General features: G+C 33.2%; 1 protein-coding gene across 6 annotated transcripts in view; it reads right to left on the reverse strand.

Annotated features, from left to right (window-relative positions):
• Positions 1-24,475, reverse strand: part of LOC127867271 (cell death abnormality protein 1-like) — a 49,803-nt gene extending 25,328 nt beyond the window's left edge. For 4 of the 6 annotated variants that reach the window (XM_052408323.1, XM_052408320.1, XM_052408324.1 and 1 more), the window contains exons 1-5: positions 24,307-24,446; positions 12,961-13,021; positions 12,121-12,312; positions 7,887-8,039; positions 57-194 (exon numbers count right to left, since the gene is read on the reverse strand). In XM_052408323.1, the coding sequence (XP_052264283.1) occupies positions 57-194; positions 7,887-8,039; positions 12,121-12,312; positions 12,961-13,018 (541 nt within the window). In that variant the 5' untranslated portion in view covers positions 13,019-13,021; positions 24,307-24,446. Of the gene's footprint in view, positions 1-56; positions 195-7,886; positions 8,040-12,120; positions 12,313-12,960; positions 13,022-17,989; positions 18,284-24,306 lie in introns of all 6 variants that reach the window. The other 2 variants (XM_052408322.1, XM_052408321.1) reach the window with 2 other exon arrangements.
• Between the last annotated feature and the right edge of the window lie 808 nt (positions 24,476-25,283).

Genomic DNA, 25,283 nt, shown 5'->3' on the forward strand with positions numbered 1-25,283 from the left:
TATGGTATATATCGAGAAATATGAAGTTTTTGAAAATTGAATCTATTTCGTCGTACCTGTATCACACTGCGGACCCTTGTACCCTGGGGAGCAGCCGCCTGCCGGACACTCCCCGGTGTCCTTTTCGCAAGCCACACCGTCGACACAGTAGCAGCGGCCGTCACATGCCACACCGAAAGTCCCGTCGGCACAGTCTGGAAATATCGAATTAGGTATCTAATCAGGATTCATATATTGCCCTATATAGAAACATAAATCGGACTATAATAAAATAGACGCGATGCTGGCACACATTTTTAACTCGGCAATATAGATGGAATTTCGTATTTTTTTTACACATGCACCGGTATGAATTATATTCTACAGTAATGAAGTTAAACGTGTGTATACTGCGATTAATAATGTAACAACTTAAACAACCACATATTTTGTCTGTACTTTTTACCGTTTACAGTATCCGAAATCTGTTTTTGTTAAACGGATGCTCCAACGATGCGATCATTTTACGAATATATGTACTGATAAGAAGCAGACCTTATGTTTCTCTACATTAAAAAGTGTATTAAAAGCTCGTAAAAGGCATGCACTACTCATGCACAATCAACACTACCGTTACATATCCGCGATATAGTTTTTTAAGTTTGTCATAAAAATTAAACGTGAAACAAATTAACATGAGCATTAAATTATTATGCACGTTCCTACGTACCCAGTAATCAGAATATTTATTGCCGACATGCGATTGACATCGGATTTATCAGAAATGTAATATGAATTTTAATCATAAATTGTTTCATAAGTTGTTTGAGCAAAAGCAGAACAACCTATAACCAATAACAAAACATGTTAACCTTTCTACTTCGACTTTATGTATTTGTTATTTCTGAGTTGTGTGTAATTTTTATAGCTATTCAGTAAAAACCAAAAACAAAACTTCGGATAATAACTGTTTCTATCACATCTGTCGTCATAACACACTTTCAATTCTAGCGCTGTTTGCACACAAGGTGTTTGATTATTGTGTAAAAAAAGAAAATCAAACGTTTTAAAGATGAATACAACTTATTTACATAAGATGCGTTTCCCCCACAATCATTTGAGTATTGTTGCACGATAAACATGCATCCATATGTAGGAACACAATCCATAATATGTATCCATATGTAAGAACTCAATCCATAATGGATATAAATTGCATACGTGACGCTATCAGCTAACAGTACTCATAACGTCGTTATCGAACAAAAAGACAAGAAGAAAATTGTTACACAAATTACTTTTCAAATTATTTTCTCATAAATGCAACGTCATGTCCATAAAATGCTACAGAGTCAATACAAATGTCTTTACTACTGAATACATGTACTTACACCGTTAATATTATGAAATCAATAAATGTTACTGTTTTGTTATTAGTCTATATCGGTAAGCTCCCATAAGCCGCATGTGTCGCTCGTCGTCTGTTTATAAAGAATGGTTAATATAACGGAAATATCATTGTTTTTCCGTTTGATGCCATCGTAGAAGCTGAAATATTTTTCTTAAGGCAAGGATAAACAATGCAAGTAGGTACGTTTTCTACTTTTTTGTTACTTTTATTTATTCCAGTAATGTGTCTGTTCACAGTAAGAAATTAATCATTTTCTTTTTAAGATTGATTTTTGAGAGGTCATCGAGCGAGAGAGGGAGAATTTCATTAGCAATATTATGACACTTTGGATCTCCAATTAACGTATGTTCCTAGTTAATATATGTTATATGTATTTGATAGCATCAAATTTGGCATAAGCATTTTGTAGGTTCTTATTAACGTATATGTCTTTTCAATTGTATTTTCATTATCAGTTCTCCAATAAGTCACAGAAAACGGATGGTGGAAAGCTGGTTAGACGCCTATGAAGCAATACCTTGTTTAAGGCAGCATCTCCCTGAAAAGTCTTTTGCAAGAGATTGTAATTGCACTTGAACATGTCATATACATAAGTGTTAGTTTGCGAGTTTAGCTGTTATCAACTTACCATACGTAAAAAATTATCTAACCACAATTAATCATTAATATGATGATATATGTTATATAAAAATAGCAACCACAGATCTGCGCTAAACACAAACATACATCTAGAAGAAACTTAACCTGTACAGTGGTTAAAGATATCTTGCCTAGCTTGTTGACCAGGTTAAAGTTACTTGGTAAGAAATTTTTTAACTCAAACAAATCTTTTTGCCTTCGGGAATTCCATCCGATGTTTGCGTTACAATTGCAGATATTATTTTAATTTTAGTTATTCTTTTAATTCAATCGTAAACTTCATTTGTGTATGTGCCTGAATTATTTCAAGTAATAATTTCAATAAAACCCCTTTAATCTTTCTCCCAATTCAAAAGTAAATGTGTTGTTTTCCACATGAACTCATTTTGAATATTTGACTATTTTTATTGATATCTTGTCCATTCTCTGCACCTTGCAATGAGACTGCTATGCATCTTGCAAGCAAAGTTAAACAAGAGATGTCTTTGTCAGAAACACAATGCCCCCTACTGCGCCGGTTTGATTGATTTTTTTATTTTATCCCTTTAAAAAATATTACAACCCTTATAAAAATGATCTGTACCTGCCAAATGATAAATATAAATCATCTCACTTTAAAGCTTGTTAATTCTCTTGAATTTGTTTTTTTGACCATTGACCTTAAAGGATGACATTGACCTTGACCTTTCACCACTCAAAATGTGCAGCTCAATGAGATACGCATGCATGCCAAATATCAAGTTGCTGTATTCAATATTGCAAAAGTTAAGGCCAATGTTAAAGTTTTCGGACCGACGGACGGACAGTTCAAATGCTGTATGCCATCCTACCGGGGGCATAAAAACCGATATCAAAGTTGCAGAAGAAAAGCAGCATTCTGCAAACACGACTACGGAAACAGCAGGAATCCTGTTGAAGAGCTGGGCCAATTGAACTTTGGGAATGAAGAGCTTTCATACAACGAGAAGCCTAGGGAGGTAATACTTTACTTATCAACTGAACTATATGTGTCAGGCATTTAATTTTTAATTATCTTATTAGTTTATTTTCAGTTGCTTTCTGGTCAGGGTTTTTTTCTTATTGAATCTAAAAAATCAAAAGACTAATAGTTGACAATAACATTTGTATCCATCTGTGTTAACCATTAATTCATTAAAATCACGATTCGCTTTGGATGGTTTGTTTTTACTTTCCTCTGTTTAACGTCCAATCAATAAATGTATGTGTCCAAGCACCTCTCAGGGTACTCGTCAGCGGTAGGGATTAACGACCCTTCATTAATGCATTCCCAAGGCATTAGGTTACATAAGGGACAAGATGAAAGATCACCTTTACCAGCGCAAGTACCATACCGGTATTTTAATTTAATTGGCAGTCTTATCTTCTGTTGTTTATTGTGGCATGTGTCAGTGACTATTAGAAATAAAGTAAGTGACCTCTTAATAGAATAATTACTATCGTTCCAATTTATACCTGTACATATTGTGGTTAAAGTTTAAATTAGAGATGAATGAATGAGAATACATGTATGTCAAAATAGTCAATTTCGGTAAATGATGGGATTTTATTTAATCTCTAAAACATCTCGTGAAATAAAATAATTATATTGTTCACCGAAAAAAACCATTTTGTTTTAAATTTAGTTAATGTTTTTGTACACAAATACGAAAAAACCCTGAAATATTCTTCAGTTGATTACAATGTCATTAAAATGCGTGCTAAATAATGTAATAAATGAGTTCAGTTGAAAATTATTGACAAAATTGTTAATTGATTTGCGGGAAATGCATGTTTGTAAATATTTTAAATTGTCATGCAAAGCAACATGACAATGGTTAACTGATGTATTTAATAGACAATTATGACGATTTGCATTATATTTTGTTATACAATATTATATTTTTTACTAAAATTAAAAAATTCTTCTATAACAACATAAGTTCTATATTCCACGAAATACATTTACTTCAATTCTATTTTATTTACAAGTTGCGTGAAAACAATATATGCTTGAAGAAGTACACACGGTAAGCTCTGAGACAAAGAATGCTCATTTAAACATGCATATCCGATTTATTTACTAACATAGTTCATGGAGATCATTGGACTCTGTAGCAAAGAAATTCTATATTAGTAAATATAAGGGCAGTGGTCTAGGTAGATTATTTTTATCAAGGCGTTAGATGGTGATGTTGTCCAGTGCTGGTGTCATTATCTGTTTTACTATAATTGTATCAAATTTCAGAGTCAGTAAATTGTAAGAAGTAGAACATCTATAATAGGTAATGTACTGAGGTTCAATTCATTAAACACGATTATATTGTCTAAATATCATATCCAAATGAAAGTCTGGTATAATTATTTTTTTAAAATAAAATCATAGTTCGGTTTTAAAACTCAAACTGTAATTTCATTCAGAATGTATATTTGTAATGTAATGTTTTCAGCTGTTGTTCATTATTTAAGCCGTGCATTTAAGTTTAAGCCTGTTTAATAGCGGCTTTTAAACAATTGTGCCGAGTCGACTGGTCCTCATTCAAATTGTTAATACTTGTAGTAAGTTGTAATGCAATTAACAAATCCATACTTAATACCACCTAGTATTGATCAGATCTCTTCATGCCTGCCAAACACGTTTGAACTTTTGATATAAAATGGTACTCTGTTATCTAACACCTTGTTTATTTACCAAATTTGCTTAATTGTAAAGCCCAGTAAATAATTAGTTTAAACTGTATTACATGATTTATGTTGCCTGTGATTGAAATTCAGGAAGATGTAAGTGATTTGTCTGGAAGTTGCCATTGACTCCCTAATCGAACTGGCATGGGGCATCTTTCCGGAGCAGCGTTTTTTGATAACCTTCGAGTTCTCACAGCATCTGTTCTTCGATGATGTGATTTGTGCTGGTATGATCAATTGAAAATCATAGGCATACTTCTATAAAAGGGTCAGGCAATTTGCTTATAACAAGCTCTTGTAAACTTTGTAATATATTGTTCAGGTGGAAAGAACAACAATCCGTCTGCAAAGGATTCCAAGGTATATTCCGAACAATTATATATCTGTGTGTGTGCCTTGCAGGTGATAGTTCTTTAAAAAATAATCATCAAGAAAGCATAATTTAACTAAGAAAAAAATCTTTGTTAAAGGTACGTTAGTGTATTCTTCACACTACAGTGGAAATAGGCAAATAATTGTATGCCTTGTTAGATTTGTTAAATGCTAACTGTGTAAGGTTACCAGATTGAAACTATAAGGCTGAGAACAGCAAAGAAGTTTAAAGCTTGACCAGGCAACATCAACCTACGAGTCAGGTGTTAACGAGGCAAATAGCTGTCTCAATCTTTCGTTGAGGAGAAGAAAGATTTTTTTCTGCAGATACTGTAGTAGTGGACCTTACAGCACGCACTCACTTGAAAAAAGCCTGTGTTAATTTAGAAAGATGGGTAATTAGGAAATTCTCTGACTATTAGAGTGTGATATTTGCTGATTGCTAGTGGTGGGCATACCCCTCAGCCCTTCCTCTCTCCTCCTAGAGAAATGACTTACTTCTTCCTCTTGCGAATAGAACACCGATGTTGGCCAGTTGTACCGTCATCTGATTCTTAATTAATTATTATTGCAGCTGAACGGCATCTTTGAAACTATGTCATGGCACTTCACGTTTATGTCATATGCTAATTAAGCTACTTGATAATTTAATGAAAACAATGACCTTCAATGTGTTCAATTTCGATCGAACACAGGGTCGAAACCAGTGAATCCAGTGAACGTAGTTTTTTTTGGTCTCATCAAGATGATCGTTTCGCTCTTTATGATATGATACTTCTTTATATGACTAAGGCTTTGAATATAAAGTAAAAATAGGAGGTAATACAAACTAATTTAAACAAAATTTTCTTATTCAAATAATTTAATGCTGTCCCTTATATGTATAGGAAAGTAGTTTAAATTCGTACCATCTGTTACCTGAGCAAAAGTAATAGTACTCTGTATGCTAACTTGCTGGTATGAGTGCAGCAAATACATTATACCAATGCTCACGTTTTTTGTATAACTTGTATTTAACTTAAAACATGATACAATTTATATGTTTTCAAACTTATTGATACCAACTGGATTATGACCTCAATAAAACGTTCTTCAAAAGTCTTAGACTCTGAGCTGTTTTCAGTGTTATTATATGGATTTTATTTTTCGGTCCCTGAAAATATTTCTTCTGAAAATGTGCATGTAGGCGATATCTTAATGTAAATCAGACTGTTTGAAATGATGCAGTTTTGAGAAATGGAGGTAATTTTCATTATCTATAGAGGAATTTAAGGGATATATTAAATATGTGTAACGATTACTTATTGAAAGTCTTGATTGGTAAATCCGATTATGTTATAAAATGCTTATTTGTTTTGATAGAATATGACATAAACATGAAGAAAACATGGCTAGGTAATCGACCTTTTTTCATTTATTTCGTTATATATATTATAATAGAAATGTTGTTTATTCAAAATAAATTTGTACTAAAGTAGGTAATCAATATTATCAATATATTTTCAGCTGTCATTATAATGAAAAGCTGCCTCATTTCGTACATTTAACTACTATATTACAATTGTAAAAAAGGAATTGAGATCGACTGTACCAAATATAAAGGCTGCTTATCATCTTTTAGAAGCTCTTGTCATGTCCTGATTATTGCAATTGGCAAAGTTGAGGTATTTTTTCATGTTATGAGGACTTTTAAATGAAGCGAATTTAGAACTGGTATGCACTGTGAAACACTCATCGAGTAAGAATTCACTTTTTATATGAAATGTACGTTGTACTCTAAAATTTGAAATCAATGTATTGCTAGTGATATGGGGAAACAACAAAAGCGATTTGATTTATTTTCATTATTTAGTAGGATTTATAATCCACCTGCCGTTAAAAAGTAAGTATGAGTGTGCTGCTTTAACAAACAAGGATGCATTTATTCTGTTGTTTTCATGAAATTTGCAACAAAGTTACCATCAGTGAAATTAAATATGAACCATATATGTCTATATATACTTAGACAAATATATACTTCATAACTGAGTATGGTTGCTACAATTGCGGTTTTTACCATGATTATACTGTGGTATAGTGTTTAATATAATAAGTTTTATTACGCGATTACATATAGCTGTCTTATTTTGTAAGCAATGTACATTATGATATTTTACGGCGGCTTCTATTATGGCGTCATTTTTTCTCGGAAAACATGCCATTAAAATATTTAATATTGTTATTTGTACGTGAAAAACCATGTTTTTTCTGCGATACATAAACTATTTCGATATTCAAGTCAATTTCAAATTGATGTTGAGTAACATTGGTAAATATGGAATGGTCGGAAGCAACACGTGTGTTAGTATCAAAGACTTGTTAAAAAGTATGTTTTTATTTTCAATATTAAAATATTTGCCTATGGCAAAAGACTTACAGTTGTGCAGTCTTAAACTTAGAGACATAAAAGACATAATATCCAAATGCCAAAAGAATTATAGTTAGACAAACCCATGAACGAGAGCGCATATCTGATGATTTACGAACACGTTCAATCTACTATAACACAATTATCACACTTGATTTATTATCGATTAAAGTGAATTTTAAATTGATGTTCGGTAACATTGGTCAACATGGCAAGGTCTGAATCAACACATGCCTTAATATTAAAGACTTGTAACATTGAGATGTTAGTATTTTAATAGTAAAATATTTGCTGAAGGCAATACACTTACAAGTGTAGTGCATTAAACTTGAGAGACATACATGACAGGATATACACACGCCAAAATAATAATAGTTCAACAAACCATACACATACCTGATTTTGTAGTGTTACATCCAAAGGGGATCTCTAGATGTGTGCGTGTACCACTGATATTGTATGGGTTGTAACATGACACATTGAAATTGTTCGTTTCATTTCGGATGATTAGAGTAGTATGTGTCGATGTACGATTGGAAAAATACTTATCTGAAATTCAACAAGACACGAATATTAAAAATATTTATTTGACTGCATACATATAGTATTATGAGCATTCATTTTGGTCATGGTTCGAATAGGCGGGGTTTTTGTTAAGTTGCGAGCAAATTATTTGTATTAAATATCATGCTTTTTCATGGTTGTGCACAGTTAAGAGTCCATGTATCAAAGCTTCGTTCAAAGTAAACAAACAATTTTGTTTCTAGCAACAAGTGTCGTTATAACCATTTGAATCTTTTTCAAATCTAGCGATGTGTGCACGAAAGTAATTTGCTAATTGTCGAAAATAGCTGCCGCTCATACGTTTTAGTAATCAATACAACTAATTTACAGCAAAGTTGATGTTCTTTAACAGTCATTTGAGATTTCATGAAATGAGTAAGCATGGTTTCAAAATAAATCATGACTATATGTAATATTCCCAATATGTTTTTTTTATAATACGAATAGGCGTTTCCGTTAAAGCAAATGCATGAGCCTCAATATCTTATGTAACTATTTTATCAAATGAAGAGCACATTTAAGACATGATTTCGTTTGAATTAGCTCCGTTGCTGTGTCATAGCATTGACATGCAAAGTTTCTATATGAAAGGCATATAATATTTTAAGATGTTTATTGATATTTGTAAACATATTAAAAATGTATGAACAAGTTCATTGTGTTTGAATTGTTTTGCACACATCATCGTATTTTCCTCTTAGTCACGGTGACTGAGAAGCATTTTATTGTATGTTAAAAACCCGTTACACGTGGCCGATTCGTTCAAATAGAAATCTTATCGACTTTTAAACGATCGTTCTGTATACAAACGCCGGAACAAAATAATGCTTATATTCCTATTTTATAAATGTTCCTAATTTCTGTTTATTAGACAGAAGCGTATTTTCGACATCATGATTAAACTTATATTAAAAGCCAGTATACAGCAACTGACATGAGCATCGTAAATGAAAAGAATTAGTTCTGATCACATTGATTAAAAGGTAAGCATAAGCAAGTTTGAATGGTGGACCTCTACACAGCCAACTTTTGGTTTGTGACAAGAATACTACACTCAACTTTTTGCCTTCAATCTCGATGGCGATACAAAAACTGTGTTTTAAACATGTTCTAACATATTACAAATTACACTAAATAATTTGTATCTGATGCACGAAGTAATTCATTCATTCTTGCGCCCAAACATTGCTTACCTTTGATAGCAAAGGTATAACAATAACAATCCTTCTGTAGTGACTTTGGCTACTCATTGGTCTGTAGTGTGTATTTTTTACTTGAAGGCACTCATTAATTCAAATGAAGCTCGGGTAAACATTGTCCAGGGACAGCATACACATAATGCTGGAAATCCCTGGTGAAACATGGTAAATAACGGAAATCCCTGTAAATTGATACTTTTTCCAGGGTCTATTCCTTGAAATGCAGTATTTTTAATGTTATATAGACTTTTTATACCATATTTATCCAGTTTATGTTAGAAAATAATGGAGACAAGCCGGACAACATTGGTCAAGCAGAAAGCATTTGCGCCTTTAGAGGAAGTAACTCATGCAATACGCCTAAAGATTGGTTCATTGTAAAGATAGGCGGTATAATCTTTATAATTCCCAGCACGCAGTTTGATCCAGGGACTCATATAAATTGTAGGGATATTCAGCGACTAAGGGGAATATTAAAATCGTAGGCATCGTGGCTGGATATAATTTGAATTTATCGATAGGAGGAAAAAACGTTGGTGAAAAAAGAGTAAGAACTTAATATGCTGAATTATTGGATTGAGAAAAACAGTCCGTATTTGAATATAAGTGTATCTTAAACATTTTGTGAATAATTCGGATTATCAACTTATGTCAACTTTATATAGAGTAGATATCATTATGCACTGGAAAAATTCAAATGTTATTATATTACTCTACAATATTTCACCATAGAGGCAGACGATTTGGCAAGATTTTTTTTAAATATGTTTTTAATTTCTATAAAAAAGTGTATTCATATTCTTATTTGTATTTATTACAGCGATAACGGAAAATTGTTTGTTTGAAACCAGGGTTATATACCAGCATTTCTGATATATTTACCATGGAAAAATTGGAACATTTTCCAGCCTAAGTAGAACAAATGCCGTCTGAATTCTCCATGTGCATGGAAAACTTTAGACAATTTATACAATTGTGCGTGATTTTCCATATACATGGGAAGGGGTTTTCGATAGGTAAATTGTTCAATGCGAGCTTGAAAATGCTTAAACATGTTCAAGGGCATTCGTGGTAAATAATAATCAAGGGATGCTGAAATACCATGGAAACTATTTACGCCGATTTCCTTCTATATAATGGACAATAATCCAGTCTTTTTAAATCATATTCATTTTAAGGCTAGTTTGGGAAAGGCCGGAAACGGAGTCCGAATACTCAATAGAAAGAATATGAAGAAGTAAAACTCCAGCTGCTCATTATATACAATATAATTTTCAAGCCTCCTATTTAACATGGACAAACATGGAAAGCCCTTGACAATGTTAACCCGGGACAGCGGAATAGAACTGCATTTTCTGCCTTATGAACATCATATTAGATCGGCGATACAAGTCTTGTTGACTACTTTCGTGGTATAACTTTACCCTCGTACAACGACGTTTCATGAAAGGGGGTTGTGGAATCTGATCTTCCGGCTCAACGTTCTTCCGTACCCAACGATTATTGCCCGGGGTATAAACCAAGATTTAAATGTGTATTCTTTCTTGTGTTTAGAAAGACCATTTGTCAACTAGTATAAGTTTATATGAATCTTTGTCAATAAATGACAATGTAAATAATCTACAGATTTATTAAATATGTGTGTCAATAATTACTCCGGTGTCAGTGAAATCCACGTGTATCATATGGTTTCCGATTATTCGAATTCCAAGAGATAGTCTTTGTTGCCATTGTTAACTTACAGTTGCATTAGTTTCTCTACGCATTCAAAATATGACTTGTTATTAACTGTGGGTATTGTATATTACATGTTGTCATTGTTGCTTTAATCAATTTATTGTTTTACTACTGCCACTTTTACTGCTACTGCTGCTGCTGATACTTCTTCTACTACTACTACTACTACTACTACTACTACTACTACTACTACTACTACTACTACTACTACTACTACTACTACTACTACTACTACTACTACTACTACTACTACTTATACTACTACTACTACTTATACTACTACTGCTACTGCTGCCTCTTCTACTGCTACTGCTGATGCTGCTGCTACGACTACTACTACTACTACTTCTACTTCTACTACTACTTCTACTACTACTACTTCTACTACTACTACTACTACTACTACTACTACTACTACTACTTACTACTACTACTACTACTACTACTACTACTACTACTACTACTACTACTACTACTACTACTACTACTACTACTCCTACTACTACTACTACTACTACTACTACTACTACTACTACTACTACTACTACTACTACTACTACTACTACTACTACTACTACTACTACTACTACTACTCCTACTGCTACTACTACTACTACTAAACTGCTACTACTACTACTACTACTAGTAGTAGTACTACTACTACTACTACTACTACTACTACTACTACTACTACTACTACTACTACTACTACTACTACTACTACTACTACTACTACTACTACTACTACTATTACTACTACAACTACTACTACTACTACTTCTCCTCCTACTAGTACTACTACTACTGCTACTACTTCTACTACTACTACTACTACAACTACTACTACTACTACTACTACTACTACTACTACTACTACTACTACTACTACTATTACTACTTCTATTACTTCTACTTCTACTACTACTACTACTACTACTACTACTACTACTACTACTACTACTACTACTACTACTACTACTACTACTACTACTACTTCTACTACTACTGCTACTACTACTACTACTACTACTACTACTAATAGCAGAACCAGCAGTACCACCACAACGAGTAATAATAATAACAATAATAATAAAAAATAACAATAATGATACCACTTGGCGTATACTTACCGGATAAATGTTCCTTTCCTGTGTCTGTGCAGTCTTTAGCTCGAGATATGCATTCGATAACTTCTGAACTAGCATTCGGACGAGATATTGTGCATTCGAATGTTTGGTTGGTTCTTATATATAGTTCAATCTGCCTCTCGGGATGTGAGGTAACGGTGCAATAAACAGGCACTTCATAGGATTGCACCAGATCTAATGTAATAAAGTACAATTCATATTTAACAAGCAAACGAGTATGTTGATTATGAACATTAACAAACAATATACAATAGCTATATAGTCGTGTCATGTTTAATTACTTCAGCTTGTAATAAAATGTAGCCTTTTTAAAAAATGTAATCTACTGCCTGTGGTTTATCACGGTCATCAAAAGCATTCTGTAAATAACTGCCCCTTGGACGAGATTGCTCGGATTAAAGACCTGGACTTTGCCCCGGTATTTATGAAACATCACGTGAGGTGGTGGTATGAGCCACTCTGACCATGGGTGATTGAAATCTACGCTATAACATTTTATTCGAATTCAATTAATTCCGAACTTAAAGTTGACAGAGCAATGGTACCGAAATAAAATGCATTTGATATGATCAGCGTTAGCGCTCGCCACGATAGCGAGAGGTCAAGAGTTTGAGTCATTGACTTCTGTACACGTTTGATTTACTCTTGACACTTTGAGCCAACTATTAACTAGTATAGTGGATAAAGCTGTCAAAACAGTAAATACGAATTAAACGAAAGAGGAATCTGTGGATGTTAACTTTAATTTATTGTATGAAGAACTATACGCGAGTGTATGGTGTTTATTTTAACATTAAAATAGTGCAGTTCACTTCATCTTACCCATTGCAAGTCGTGAACTGCAGATAATCCACACAAGGTGCATACTGGTTGAAATCATTTCCTGAAAAAAGTAAACATATGTATTCCAAATTATTAATATAAAAATAGTTAAGGTAGCTATGAATGTTCACGTCTTTTCATTTTAATAGTTTTGGTAAGATATACCCACTGGGCATCAAATGTTTTACGAACGTTGCTGAAACGATATATTTAGGTCGCACCGTCGGCAACCATTACCGAACATTAGCATAACGTTGCATACAAAACTTTAACAGGACTTTTCATCATAAAGTTGCAATGACGTCTCAGAAACGTTCGATTATGGGCGATACATTTGTAACCTTTTCCGAACCTTTCTGCAACGTTGCACGCGAAACGTCGGTCGAACGTTTGAGACGGATGTTGCAACAACGTTGCTTCTAGGTAATTGTGCACTCTTTTAGCGTCTGCAGTTTTTTCTGCAGTTTTCTCCCTTGAATTTACTAAATTTTAGTAACGCCGCTAGTTTTTTACCCTTGAATTCAGTATCGCCGCTAGGTGGAATGTATATTATTTTGTTCTAATAATTATTATGTAGGATTACATAAACATTTTTTAACTATCGATCTGTGAACTTTTAACGACACAATATTAAAATAACAAGACATATTCAAACCACGTTGTTTAACCTCGCATGTTAACGCATGCGCGATGCATCGATTTCCGGTCTAGAGCGATGGTCGAAAGGATAACCAGAAAATTACCAGTCAAATTCGAAATTTAAGTATATATGTAAATCAGAAACACATCCCACTGGGCATCCAACGTTGCTGCAACGTTGTATTTAGGTTGCATTGAAACGTTACAGTTTGGTTGTCACAATGGTGTATATGAACGTTTTCTTTCGTTTTTCCCCAATGTTGCTGCGACGTTTTATTTGGGTTGCATTTAAACGTAAATTTATTAACTGTTATTGTTATATTTGCTAGCAGTTCCTGCATCGCATGAATGAAAAGATTATTTCTTGTAAATTTTAGATTTTCTTTGTTTTTCATTTTACAGATCAGTTGCTTAAACTATGCTTAAGATGAACTTTTACTCAAAATCGCTGGATAAAATAAATTGTTTAAGTTTAAGTTAACACAATTTGCTGAATCTTTCAATTGTCGTCGTGGTGTAGTGGATGAGGAGTCCGCCTAGCGATCGGGATTTGGTGGGTTCGATTCCTGCTCGGGGAGCATTTACATTATCCCCGAGCTAGTTTACTTGATGTCTATTACATAGACATCAAGTACTGGTTCTCACCGTAAAACGGACTCGAAAGTGTCCATATCTGCCTATAATACTCAAAAGAGCGGTTTGCAGTAAAAAAAGAAATATGTGTTTTGTTTTTTTCTAGTAAATATACAATAACAGTTAATAAATTTACGTTTAAATGCCACCTAAATAAAACGTTGCAGCGAAGTTCGGAAAAAAACGTCAGAAAAAATCATATACACCATTTTGGCAACCGAACTGTAACGTTTGAATACAACCTAAATACAACGCTGCAGCAACGTTGGGTGCCCACTGGGTATATCTATTACCATAACATTGAAAAGTGCAACGCATGTTTTTGAATGCACAATGCGGATCACTATACAAAAATGACGCAAGGTTTTGATGTGCATGAATCGCTTCAATTAATATGGTTTTAAATGTTATGTGGTAGAGGTAATGTTTAGGGCATAAACTAGTTTTTTTCGCACATATAACACATGTGTTTGTAAAATGGCAACATAATTGTATAAACAACCTACAAGGAGCACTAGTTCGATTAATTGTAAAATTTTGACATTTAAATTCCACGTTAACATACTCGATCTATTATACAATTACGTTCTCTCTCTCCTCCTCCTCTCTCTAATACTATGTGACATGTAAATGGTTTATTTATTTCAATGTATAATAAACTCTGTTTTAAACATGAGTCTCTTGAAACAAACACACACATTCAATCAAGCATCTATGGAAGGGAAAGATCGCCAATATTATTTATCACCAGAAATGTTGCACATGTTGAGTATTCAGCTGATATGTGCCATGTTGCAATTATAGATTATACATACATGTCAAATGATAGCCGTTCAAAAAAACAAGGTTTTATATTTTATGTTTTAATTTTTTTACAATGTTAATTTTTAAAGTGGGGACATCTCAAATGTTCATCTTGTGCATTTTCCAATTAAAACTGTTCAATGAATAAGAAATTAAATGTTCAAAATGTAAAATATACATTTACTTGTATTTTTAAATTGCATACACAACGCACAACACTTTGTCACAACTCTAACGCTTCTTTACAAAGGTGAATGATATAGTATACAAATTTGCAACAGTAACTTTAACGAACTGCCAATTTCCACTGTGATCATGTAAACACGTTTTGATTGGTCAACGCGTATCTTTCCACTTTGCGATGTTACAAGTTTACATTTGCACAGTTGTCAAGTATGTATTAAATCTATACGCGGCGGAAGCCACAAAATTATTTTTCGTCTTAGCCAGGAACCAATGCTACACTTACAGGCCAGGAACCATTGTCACACGAAATTGTAATCCATGATAAAATATCTGGGTAACAAACTGATGAGTACCGGTTAAATGTAAACATTAGTTCTTCTGATGAAAAAACGAAAAAAGTCAACTTCTGTGAGTATGGATCAAAAATGTTTTTGTATCAGAAACTGGGGGGTATTTTACCGAAATGGTATTAAATTCGGTGTATATGCACTCAAGTAATTGTCTTTATATGGGTTTTCAGCTGATTTTGACTTTAATAAGTTAGTTAGTGGGTGGGGTGAAAAAACACATTTTCATGTTGCAGATTTCATTAGTTTTTTTTAAAGTTCAGGACAACAATTGACACATATATGTTATGTTTCAGATTCCAGTTTGGTTGCAAATATGCCTAACTTTCTTGGTAGATTAGCAGGATGATGATGATTCTGTTCACCAAGACTTTGTGTGTGCATGAAAGTGATAAATGTCCAGGGCAAGTGTTAACTAAAATAACATCTAGCAATTAACCTGAACAAATTATTTTACGTTTCTAGAATATATGTTTGAGTCTGTACTGATAATATATCAAATGAACCAATTTAACATGGTGGAATACTATATTAAGTGTGTATTGTTCAAACTTATTTATTTTAAACTGAACATATTAAATAAACTACACGGTTGAAGTTTTATCTATTGTCTTTTTTAACAAACATGTTGTTTTTTTTTAATATAAGAGTTTCTTCCAATTAACTTGTCTTTTTTAATATCATGATTCATATTTTTTCTCAATTATTTGTACATACTTTTTGTATAAATAAAAAACAACAACAAGAAACTAAACGCACGTAAGTAAAAATGTGTTATTCTTCTGTTGTTTTTCAGACTTGATAAGGATTCGTCGAAAGATTTGTACCAGTTTTAAGTCGCGAAACTGTGTATGAAGTACATGAACACCATCGAACTACACGGAAGGTGTTGTTATGCAGCAAGTTTAATATTTCAACTGCAGTGAAAGACAGGGACTATGGAAAGCTTTTTCTCTTAAGGAACTCTATATACAAACCATTTTATAGTTATTTTTTCATAAATAATACAACGTGTATGCATTATTAGAGGTATATATTTATGTTTTTGTTTCTATGTTATTATTGGTGTTGATTAGATGCATATGAACTCTGATTATGCAGATTTATAAAACAGTGGTTTCACAACAAATAACAATATAAACCAAATGATTCTTGTTTGTGGTCTATTAAAGTTTCTTTAGTTTCCAAAATTATGCCATGGCTTTTGTTCTTGATTTGGGAAAAGGGCCTGGCCTTTCAATTTTTGGGGAAAAATATCGAATAAACTGAAAAAAGGGACGACATTTCCCAAAGTACGGATACATTTGGGGAAAATTGCATCATTTTAACGAAATTTTCTTAGGTGAAGGGGATTTTCTCTTTGGAGAAGGGGCTATATAAGGCCCTTGCTAAAGAAGGAAACAAATCCCTGTATACCCATATGGGTTTCTTTATCAAATCTAAATAAACACTACATTAATAATATCATTACAATTTAATAAGCATACAAATCTTTCATGTTTAAGACAGTAGTAATTCAGTATAAACTTCATAAAGAAGTACAGCAGTATTCACAAAGTTTAATCTGTCAATTTATGAATTTGCAAATCTTGCTATACCAACATATAAAAGAACCAATTGACACTTAACAAACTATCATCATCAAAAGTTCTTGACTTTGGGGTTCACTTAAACAACAAACATATTAAATTGTACTAATAAATGAACTCAATTTCATATGAAATCTGAAACACTTAATGGAAATACTCAACAGCCCCATTCATGAAAGGGGGCTGCAAGATCATAGTACCACTGCATCAAGTAATAAACATGAAATTTTGTTCGATTTGTTGAATTGTAAAAATGTGTGATTACATTTGTATTCAATGTTCACTATGATATTTTTCTTTCACTGCAATACTTGCACTATCAGATATTTAAACCGAACAGTTTTTTGGTTTGCCAAGACTGGTCAATGAAATGAGTTAAAAGAACATTACTCCGACCATGACACTTTTGAACCTGTACTATTTTATGTTTACTGTTTATTTATCAAGATATCACTTCAAGTCTCGAGATGATACTTTCATCTCCTCCGTGAAAGGAACAAAATACAGAATGTAAATCATATGAAGGCGAAACCACTGAAATCCATTGAAAACAATAGGTAAATAAACATTACACACCATACTGACAACCAATCAAATAAATGTTTACATTAAGAATTAATGTATATTGTTACAACCATACAATTATTTGATGGTAAAATAAAACAATTTATAACTTTGTATGACCTAAATTATATTCTGGTTTTAAATGGTTTGCTGTTGCACAGATAATTTGCATAATATTATATATTAAAATAAAATTTGTTAGAAAATATATGATTGTGATATAGATGACCGTGTGTAAACAGACAAATAGAGAATATGAGTACGCACCTCACACCAAATGTGCTGAGCAGCCTCAGGAACAAGGCTTTTGAAGGAAAGGCACAGTCTTTTTAAGCTTGCTTATCACACCATATAAAATCATGTCCAGCAAAAGATGTTTTCTAGGCTACTCATCTCTTCGGAGTACATTGACATGTTTATGACTGTGTTCAGACTCTTTTAGTCATTCGCTGTTCTACGCTGTGATGCGCAAGAGAAGGCCGGTGGGATATATTGAATCTTCTATTTTGTAGGAGTAGAAGCAGTTCGCACTCTATTCATGGTCGATGTGACCTCCAATATCTTAAAATAGACAGCTATCTAATAAAAATAAAACCTATTTATTATAGTGTAGTCAGTGTTCGACACTAACGGTAGTCCGGTAGTCCGTGACTCGTAATAATGAGACTTGGACTCCTTGTTTTTGGGTCAAGTTAGTCCGTCGGACTTCTTCAAAATTATCTTTGAATTATATAAAAAAAATCCATTCGTTTACTTCGTTTCGCAAAAATGAGAATGTCTGCACAAAGAAAATTGTACTCAGAATGATCATTGTCGATCAATGTCCATACAAACTTTTAGTTACATTTGTTTATTGTCACATTTAAATTGTAATAATTTAAAATTCACCCTGTACATACCGCAGAAGGAAGTTTTGAATATCAAGTCATGATTTCACTCTTTAACCACTGCTTGAGAGCTGTAAGAGTTCTTCTTAACAAGGAAGATTATAGACAGCTGGTCTATTGAGAGTGAGAAGTGTTTTATCAAAACTTAGTGATGTCGGAAGTATATAGAAAACAAGAACAATGCCATCATTTAGACTATGCACTTGCCATATGAAAGCTCTGTCTCCACTGTACGTCTTTGGTAAGAGAGAATACAATTGAACTAGGTTAGATGGTGAATATACAAAAGGCATAAATATCGCATTAAATGGGAATTTCACTGCACCACAACCAACGTAACCGAGCTGAGTCTGGTCTGTTTTCAATAGATAATGGGGCAGATTTCCAATACCAAATCAGACTTAATGTTTTAACCTTAAACTTTAACGAACCAAAATCTTATTTATTTAGTGTCTTGCATATTGTTCATTAACATTTTGTTACCAGATAAAATTGTTTACAGCGAGCAGGTGGTCGAGAACCACTAATTGTGTGATCCAATGTACCTAACACCTATCTGCATCTATGAATATAACAAGTATGATGATGATACTGTATATCGAAATCTTAATAAATCATTACCTGGACCTATCAAGACTATGCAGTTAAGCTGGACAGTAAGTTCTTCCACGATAACAGAAGGCAGGCAACTACTAATGACAATTTGTACCTTAACACCGGTTGACTTGAAAATGTTTTGTAAAATGTTTAATTGTGACTCGTCAACTTGTATTCTGTACAATTGTATAGTGTACACGTGTTAGATGCTGACTTGAAGCAGATTACTAAAACCGATCGTATAACTTATTAAATATTCAACATTCTAATTTAGTTTTTCATCAACTTACTTTCAGATGGTTCTATTATCTTTTATTTATTATTATGACTACAATATTAGGTATATTAATATGTAGACTTTATATATATGCACTATTTTATTTTCAGATCTGTAGTTTAAGAAGTTACATGTTTGTATTTAAACATTTAAACCTGTTGAAGTAAGTCTACACGTGTGTACTATGGACATCGATTGAATTAAAATGAAAATATATCTATATTCATAATTGATTTATTTGCATATCGATTTTGTAGAATCGGAACAGACAACATTTTACACTTTACAGTTGTACAAAACATATATTAAATGGTGTATTTAAGACTTTTAAAAATTATTCTCTGTTAAACAAATGAGTTGAATATTCAAGACGTGCAACATTTCTGGTGATGAATATTATTGGCGGGCTTTCCCTTCCATAAGCATCAGGATTACCTTCATTAATTATGTCATTTTAATTATTTATTTATTTAATGTAGGTGCTAAAACTCGTATCATCGTTAACACTATAAACGGAGTAGAACTCATGCGCCTTTGATCATGTCAATAACACAATTCATATAATTACGTCACGCGTCATCTGCATGCTATTACCCCAAGTATTCACTTCCTATAAGTGCTGTCGGGCGTTTAAAGCGTGCGCAAGCTCATTAAAAGCATGCTCCATAATGAGCCAATATCGAGGTTTAAGATACAACGAACCTCCGTCTGAAAGTTGTCTTACAAGTGAAAACGGATAATTGACAGCCAATTGTAAATCGCTCTCACATTTATGGGGGAAGTCTATATCACTTTAATGTTGAGAATTTGTTTTCAACTGTTACTATTTTTCAAAAGCAAATCAAGGTCACTTAAATGACGCATTGTTTTCCCGAAAGGGAAGGAACCAACTATTAAAGCCACTGACCTTGAAATGAAATACATGGTAATCAATACAAATAGATGCAATTTAAAAGTGTGCAAAATTGTCATTAAAAATATAGGCTAGTTAGCAAGTAATTTATTATTTTTCAAACAGTACAGCTTTTAAAACCGAAAGTAGGATTTCTATACGTATACGTCCATTTCGACAAACGCGATTATTTTTAAGTTTTAGAGCGCAAAAAGACGGGTTTCTACCTTGTAACCACCAGATACATTCTTATTGTCATAGATACAACTAAATCTATAGACTAGTTAGCAAGTAATTTATAATTTTTCAAATGGTACCGCTTTTAAAACCGAAAGTAGGATTTCTAGACGTATACGTCCATTTCGACAACCACGATTATTATTAAGTTTTACAGCGCAAAAAAGACGGATTTCTACCTTGTAACCACCATATGTATTCTAATTGGCATAGATAAAATTAAATATATAGCCTAGTTAGCAAGTAATTTATTATTTTTCAAACGGTACCGCTTTTAAAACCGAAAGTAGGATTTCTAGACGTATACGTCCATTTGAAACACATTTAACGCAGCCTCTATATAAGGGTATCCGATCAAATGAAGCAGAAGTGGCATCAAGTCAAAAGGAAGCACATACTATTTAACCCAGATCAAGCGATTGGAAAAGAAAAATTGTTGAGAAATTTGAATAAAGCCAACGTTCTTATCTACAAGCCACTATTTAGTTTAAACCTATTTAATTAAGCTATATTGCCTCGGAAGCTTATGGCTTATTTGAAACGCTCTCGGGTCCGTTTCCTGGGACTAGAACCAGTACTTGTTGTATTTGGGGGAGATCTTAAGAACGCTTCAAGAGTGGGGATCGAACCAATGATCTCCCGGCGGACACCATACCCACAACGCCACGGTTACCACTCAGTGCCTTAAAGGGCGCAGATATCAACCCAGTCGATAGCACTATCAAAGAATAAGAGTTGAAGCCGAGTAAAACAAAAAGTCAGATGAAGCATCCATAGCAAAACCCTATTCAGATTCAAAGGATAAATTTGAAAAGCGGTGCAGCATCAGCATCAATCAATGTAGATTGCTCTTACTACATACCCCAGTAGATGTAAAAATACTTAAAACGATTGTAGGTGGTCATTGACATTGAAGGCGAATCTCCCTGTTATGACGTTTATACGAAACTGGCAAGGACTTTTCGAGAGAAGGACAGTGATTCGTTAGGCGGTTCGAAGCAGCAAAAATGTCTCTCCGGACTAAACATTCCGACAAACACAGAATTGTCATCAAAAAGAATTACCGTAATTACTATTAGTTTTCAGTAACTTAAAGAATATTTTTGTTCGTGTCCGAAAATTTTAATACGAACAATATTAAAAAATGATAGGTTTCCGAAAATTTAGAGACAAAAATTTAAGTGTCCGAAAGTTATAATAATATTGAAATAAATGCAATAAATCAATGTACAATACATTTCTTGTGATTAACCCTTCTTTTTCTGCGTAAAAAAATAAAAACAACTTCATAGCTTTGCTAACTCTTGCCTGAAATGATATAGCCCAACAAAGTAAAAACAGACAACATTCTACTTCCTTAATAGGACGACACTGATTCAAATGCTGTTTGGTGAATCTATAATTTTGTACCGGTATACATGGTTATTTACCCAATTACGCGAATGTACTGGTCCATTTTCCTCAGGTATGCATCTGCCAGGTTTTAAGACTTCAATCCGGTTGTAAAAATCCATGATCGAAGTGTTACAAGATAATCGACAATCGGGCCAAAGTCTGTAGAATATCGCGGTAAAATATTCTGTCCAAAAATTATGAGACATTTGTAATGAACAAAAACCCGTATGTCCGAAAATTGAGAGTCACATAAAATAATTATTGTGTGCTAAAAAGAGGGTGTCCGAAAACTTAGAGTGTCCGAAAATTTAGAGTAATTACGGTATATGTGGGTCCTTTTAAAATAAATCAGCATTAATTTCACATATTCTTAAAGAAAGCCTTGTTAATCAAAAGGATAACATCGATACACCTAAGCAAAGATCACAATTATATGAATAACCTGACAATTTCATCTCCAAAATCATTGTGAATTATGTCCTTTAAGGATGTTCAGAGGCTAAAGAAATTCAATGAAAAAGAACATAAATCTTTACTGAGGTTTTTATATAAGAGAAAATACAAAGAAGGTCAGATTTCCAAACAGAAAAGTGGCAAACCAAAAGCGTCGCCGTCTTTGATGCCTAAATATGTAGAAACAGTAAAACCGTCATCTGAATTTGGTGAGGACATTTATTATAGCATGCATTGTAGAATATAATGGAACGATCAACATTCATTAGTTATAGTACGTACATGGGTGCAATGTGACAGTTTCCAATTGTCGATACACTCTGACTGCTGAGGTTCTAGATGAGAGGTGTGTACATTATCACTGTACATACTACGTGATATTTTCTTTGCAGAATAAATACTATTACATACGTAAATTGTAAAACATTCGAATATCATTCGATTAATACACATACATGTATAGCAATTCTCTTTTTACGATTTTGTAAGTAAAATAATCCAATCTCTATTATGATAAACTAATAGATTTGTGTCAGTGTAAAATATACACATATTTAGTCTTGAGCGGATCAGTGGTTTCGTAGTAATCAATATAATTTATCAATATAAAGGATTTAATGACAAACTTCAATACATTCCAAAACCTGTGAAAAGGCCTCCTTTAAACCCCAATGACTCTCATTATTGCCGTTTTGTGCAGCTATCATGTTAATATTGTATCTGTTATGTTTATCTGTGATCCTAGTCAATTGTTTTCTGTGATTTACAGTATCACATCACAATTGAAATCGAAATCCTTTTTTTTTCAAATTTTAACTAAATGATCACACAAAACTTATTTTTAATCAAACTTATTTATTGTTTGAATTTTACATCACATTTAAGTCATTTCCGCATACATATTATTGATGATTACGGCTTGTTATATATCAACACCAAAATGTCATCACATATTGATTTTGAGAAAACCCCTCCTATTTTGCACTTATTTTCCGATAAAGAACAAGGGGATCCGGTTGTTACTGAGTCAGTGTAACATAAAACTTGCACAGAAAACAAAAAAACAGTCGGTCAAGCTTTAAACCACAGGCGTGTTTCTATATGCAAGGCATGGCATGTGTTTTATTGACTAAAAATCTACGGAAAACTGTATCGGTATATTATGAAGAGATAATGTGCGACGTACCTGTGTTTTCTAATTAAGAGAACCATATTGTTAGCAAACCTTGCCTATATTCTTTCTCATAAACGGTTTAACAATTTCTGTAAGATGTCATTAAACGTATTGGAAAAAATGCCAAATAATTTTTCTTCGTGTGTAAGTGACTTTTAGTTACTTTACAATGCATGCAATTCTGAACCCATTCCCAGTGCAAAGCATTGAGGGAGCACTAATCCGTTTTTATTTGCAACAAATTCGCCAACACTTCACTAAGCGTTTCTCTGATGGATGATTTAACTTAGAAATAACTACAAATGATATCGTGAGTACAACAGTGAAATCAGTTGGTTGGAATGTTATTAAATCCCCCATTTAAACTGTTTTGGTTGACAAATAATTTGAATTGAAACATTTTTTGTTCATCAATGCGGTGTAGGTAGTAATCGATTCGAGGTTCAATGGTTGAACTTCTGAATGCATGTTGCATATTTTGAAATGAGATCCAGAGTCCTAAGCTAATCTTTACACATCATCGACCGTATGCTGATATTCCAAAACCCATGGTTTAACTTCGCATAAAACACCAACGCCTCTGCACAATTCACTTCTATACTATCGAATGTATATAACTTTAATGTTTGTACTCAGTAATATTACTTACTTTATAGTTTTAAAATACCTTACCTCAATCTGAGTAATATCCAAGTAATTGTTTTACTCACATGCTGTAAATCACACTCATCTGTCTAGATGGATAATTCGCACACGAGGCATAGTATTATGTTTACTGAACAAAGTCTCAAACGAGGTCGTAGGACAAGTGTGTTAAATAGCGCAGTGGTCTAATTCTGCTATGTAGGCTTTCATTAAAATATCAAAGCGCTGAAGGCACTGAAGTTGTTCGCTATTGCATAATTTAAAGCCGGCCGAGTTGATATTGCTCACAACAATTTGGTTTTCTCAACTGACCAGAATTGATCAGTATTCGTCAGATACATTCTAAAGCTTAAATCTTTCATACTGATTTTCGCAAAAAAATGTGCAAAAAAAGACAAAAGCATCAAAAATACGAAACCTAATCATGTACATAACGGAATCCTCAAGACTATTATTAACCTGTGATATCCACTTCCGCGCTTTTCAAAGCAAAGAAGAACTCCTAAATCACAGGTGTTGGGCGCGTGGCCAAGTCACTTAAACACTATCAACATGTCATAAAACAACATTTTTCATCATTTTGACAAAAACAGTTCTGATATATTATATATATATATATACAAGGTAGATATCTCTTGACACAGGAAAATCCCCTACATCAACATGTTTAAGCCATTAAATGCCTAAATGACGGCCGATTTTCGTAAACTATGTACCATTTTGTTGGGAAAGGTTGCCTCGTGACGAAAAATGACCACAAACGGCTACTTGCCAACATAAACTACAAGAAAACACTTCTCGAAATTGAATCCTAGAAATGCCAGGTCGGCTCTCGTCTGACCGAACGTTTAGTGCCGATTTTAACAAGAGTAAAGCTATCGAAATATCCCAGCTATGGAGCATAATCCACATTAGTACAATAAACAAATACGAAATTGAATTTTATAATGTTATCAGCAATTTTTGTTTGGTCAAAATGATGAAAAATGTTGTTTTATGACATA

This window comes from Dreissena polymorpha, chromosome 2 (genome assembly GCF_020536995.1).
Source record: "Dreissena polymorpha isolate Duluth1 chromosome 2, UMN_Dpol_1.0, whole genome shotgun sequence".
Lineage (NCBI taxonomy): Eukaryota > Metazoa > Mollusca > Bivalvia > Myida > Dreissenidae > Dreissena > Dreissena polymorpha.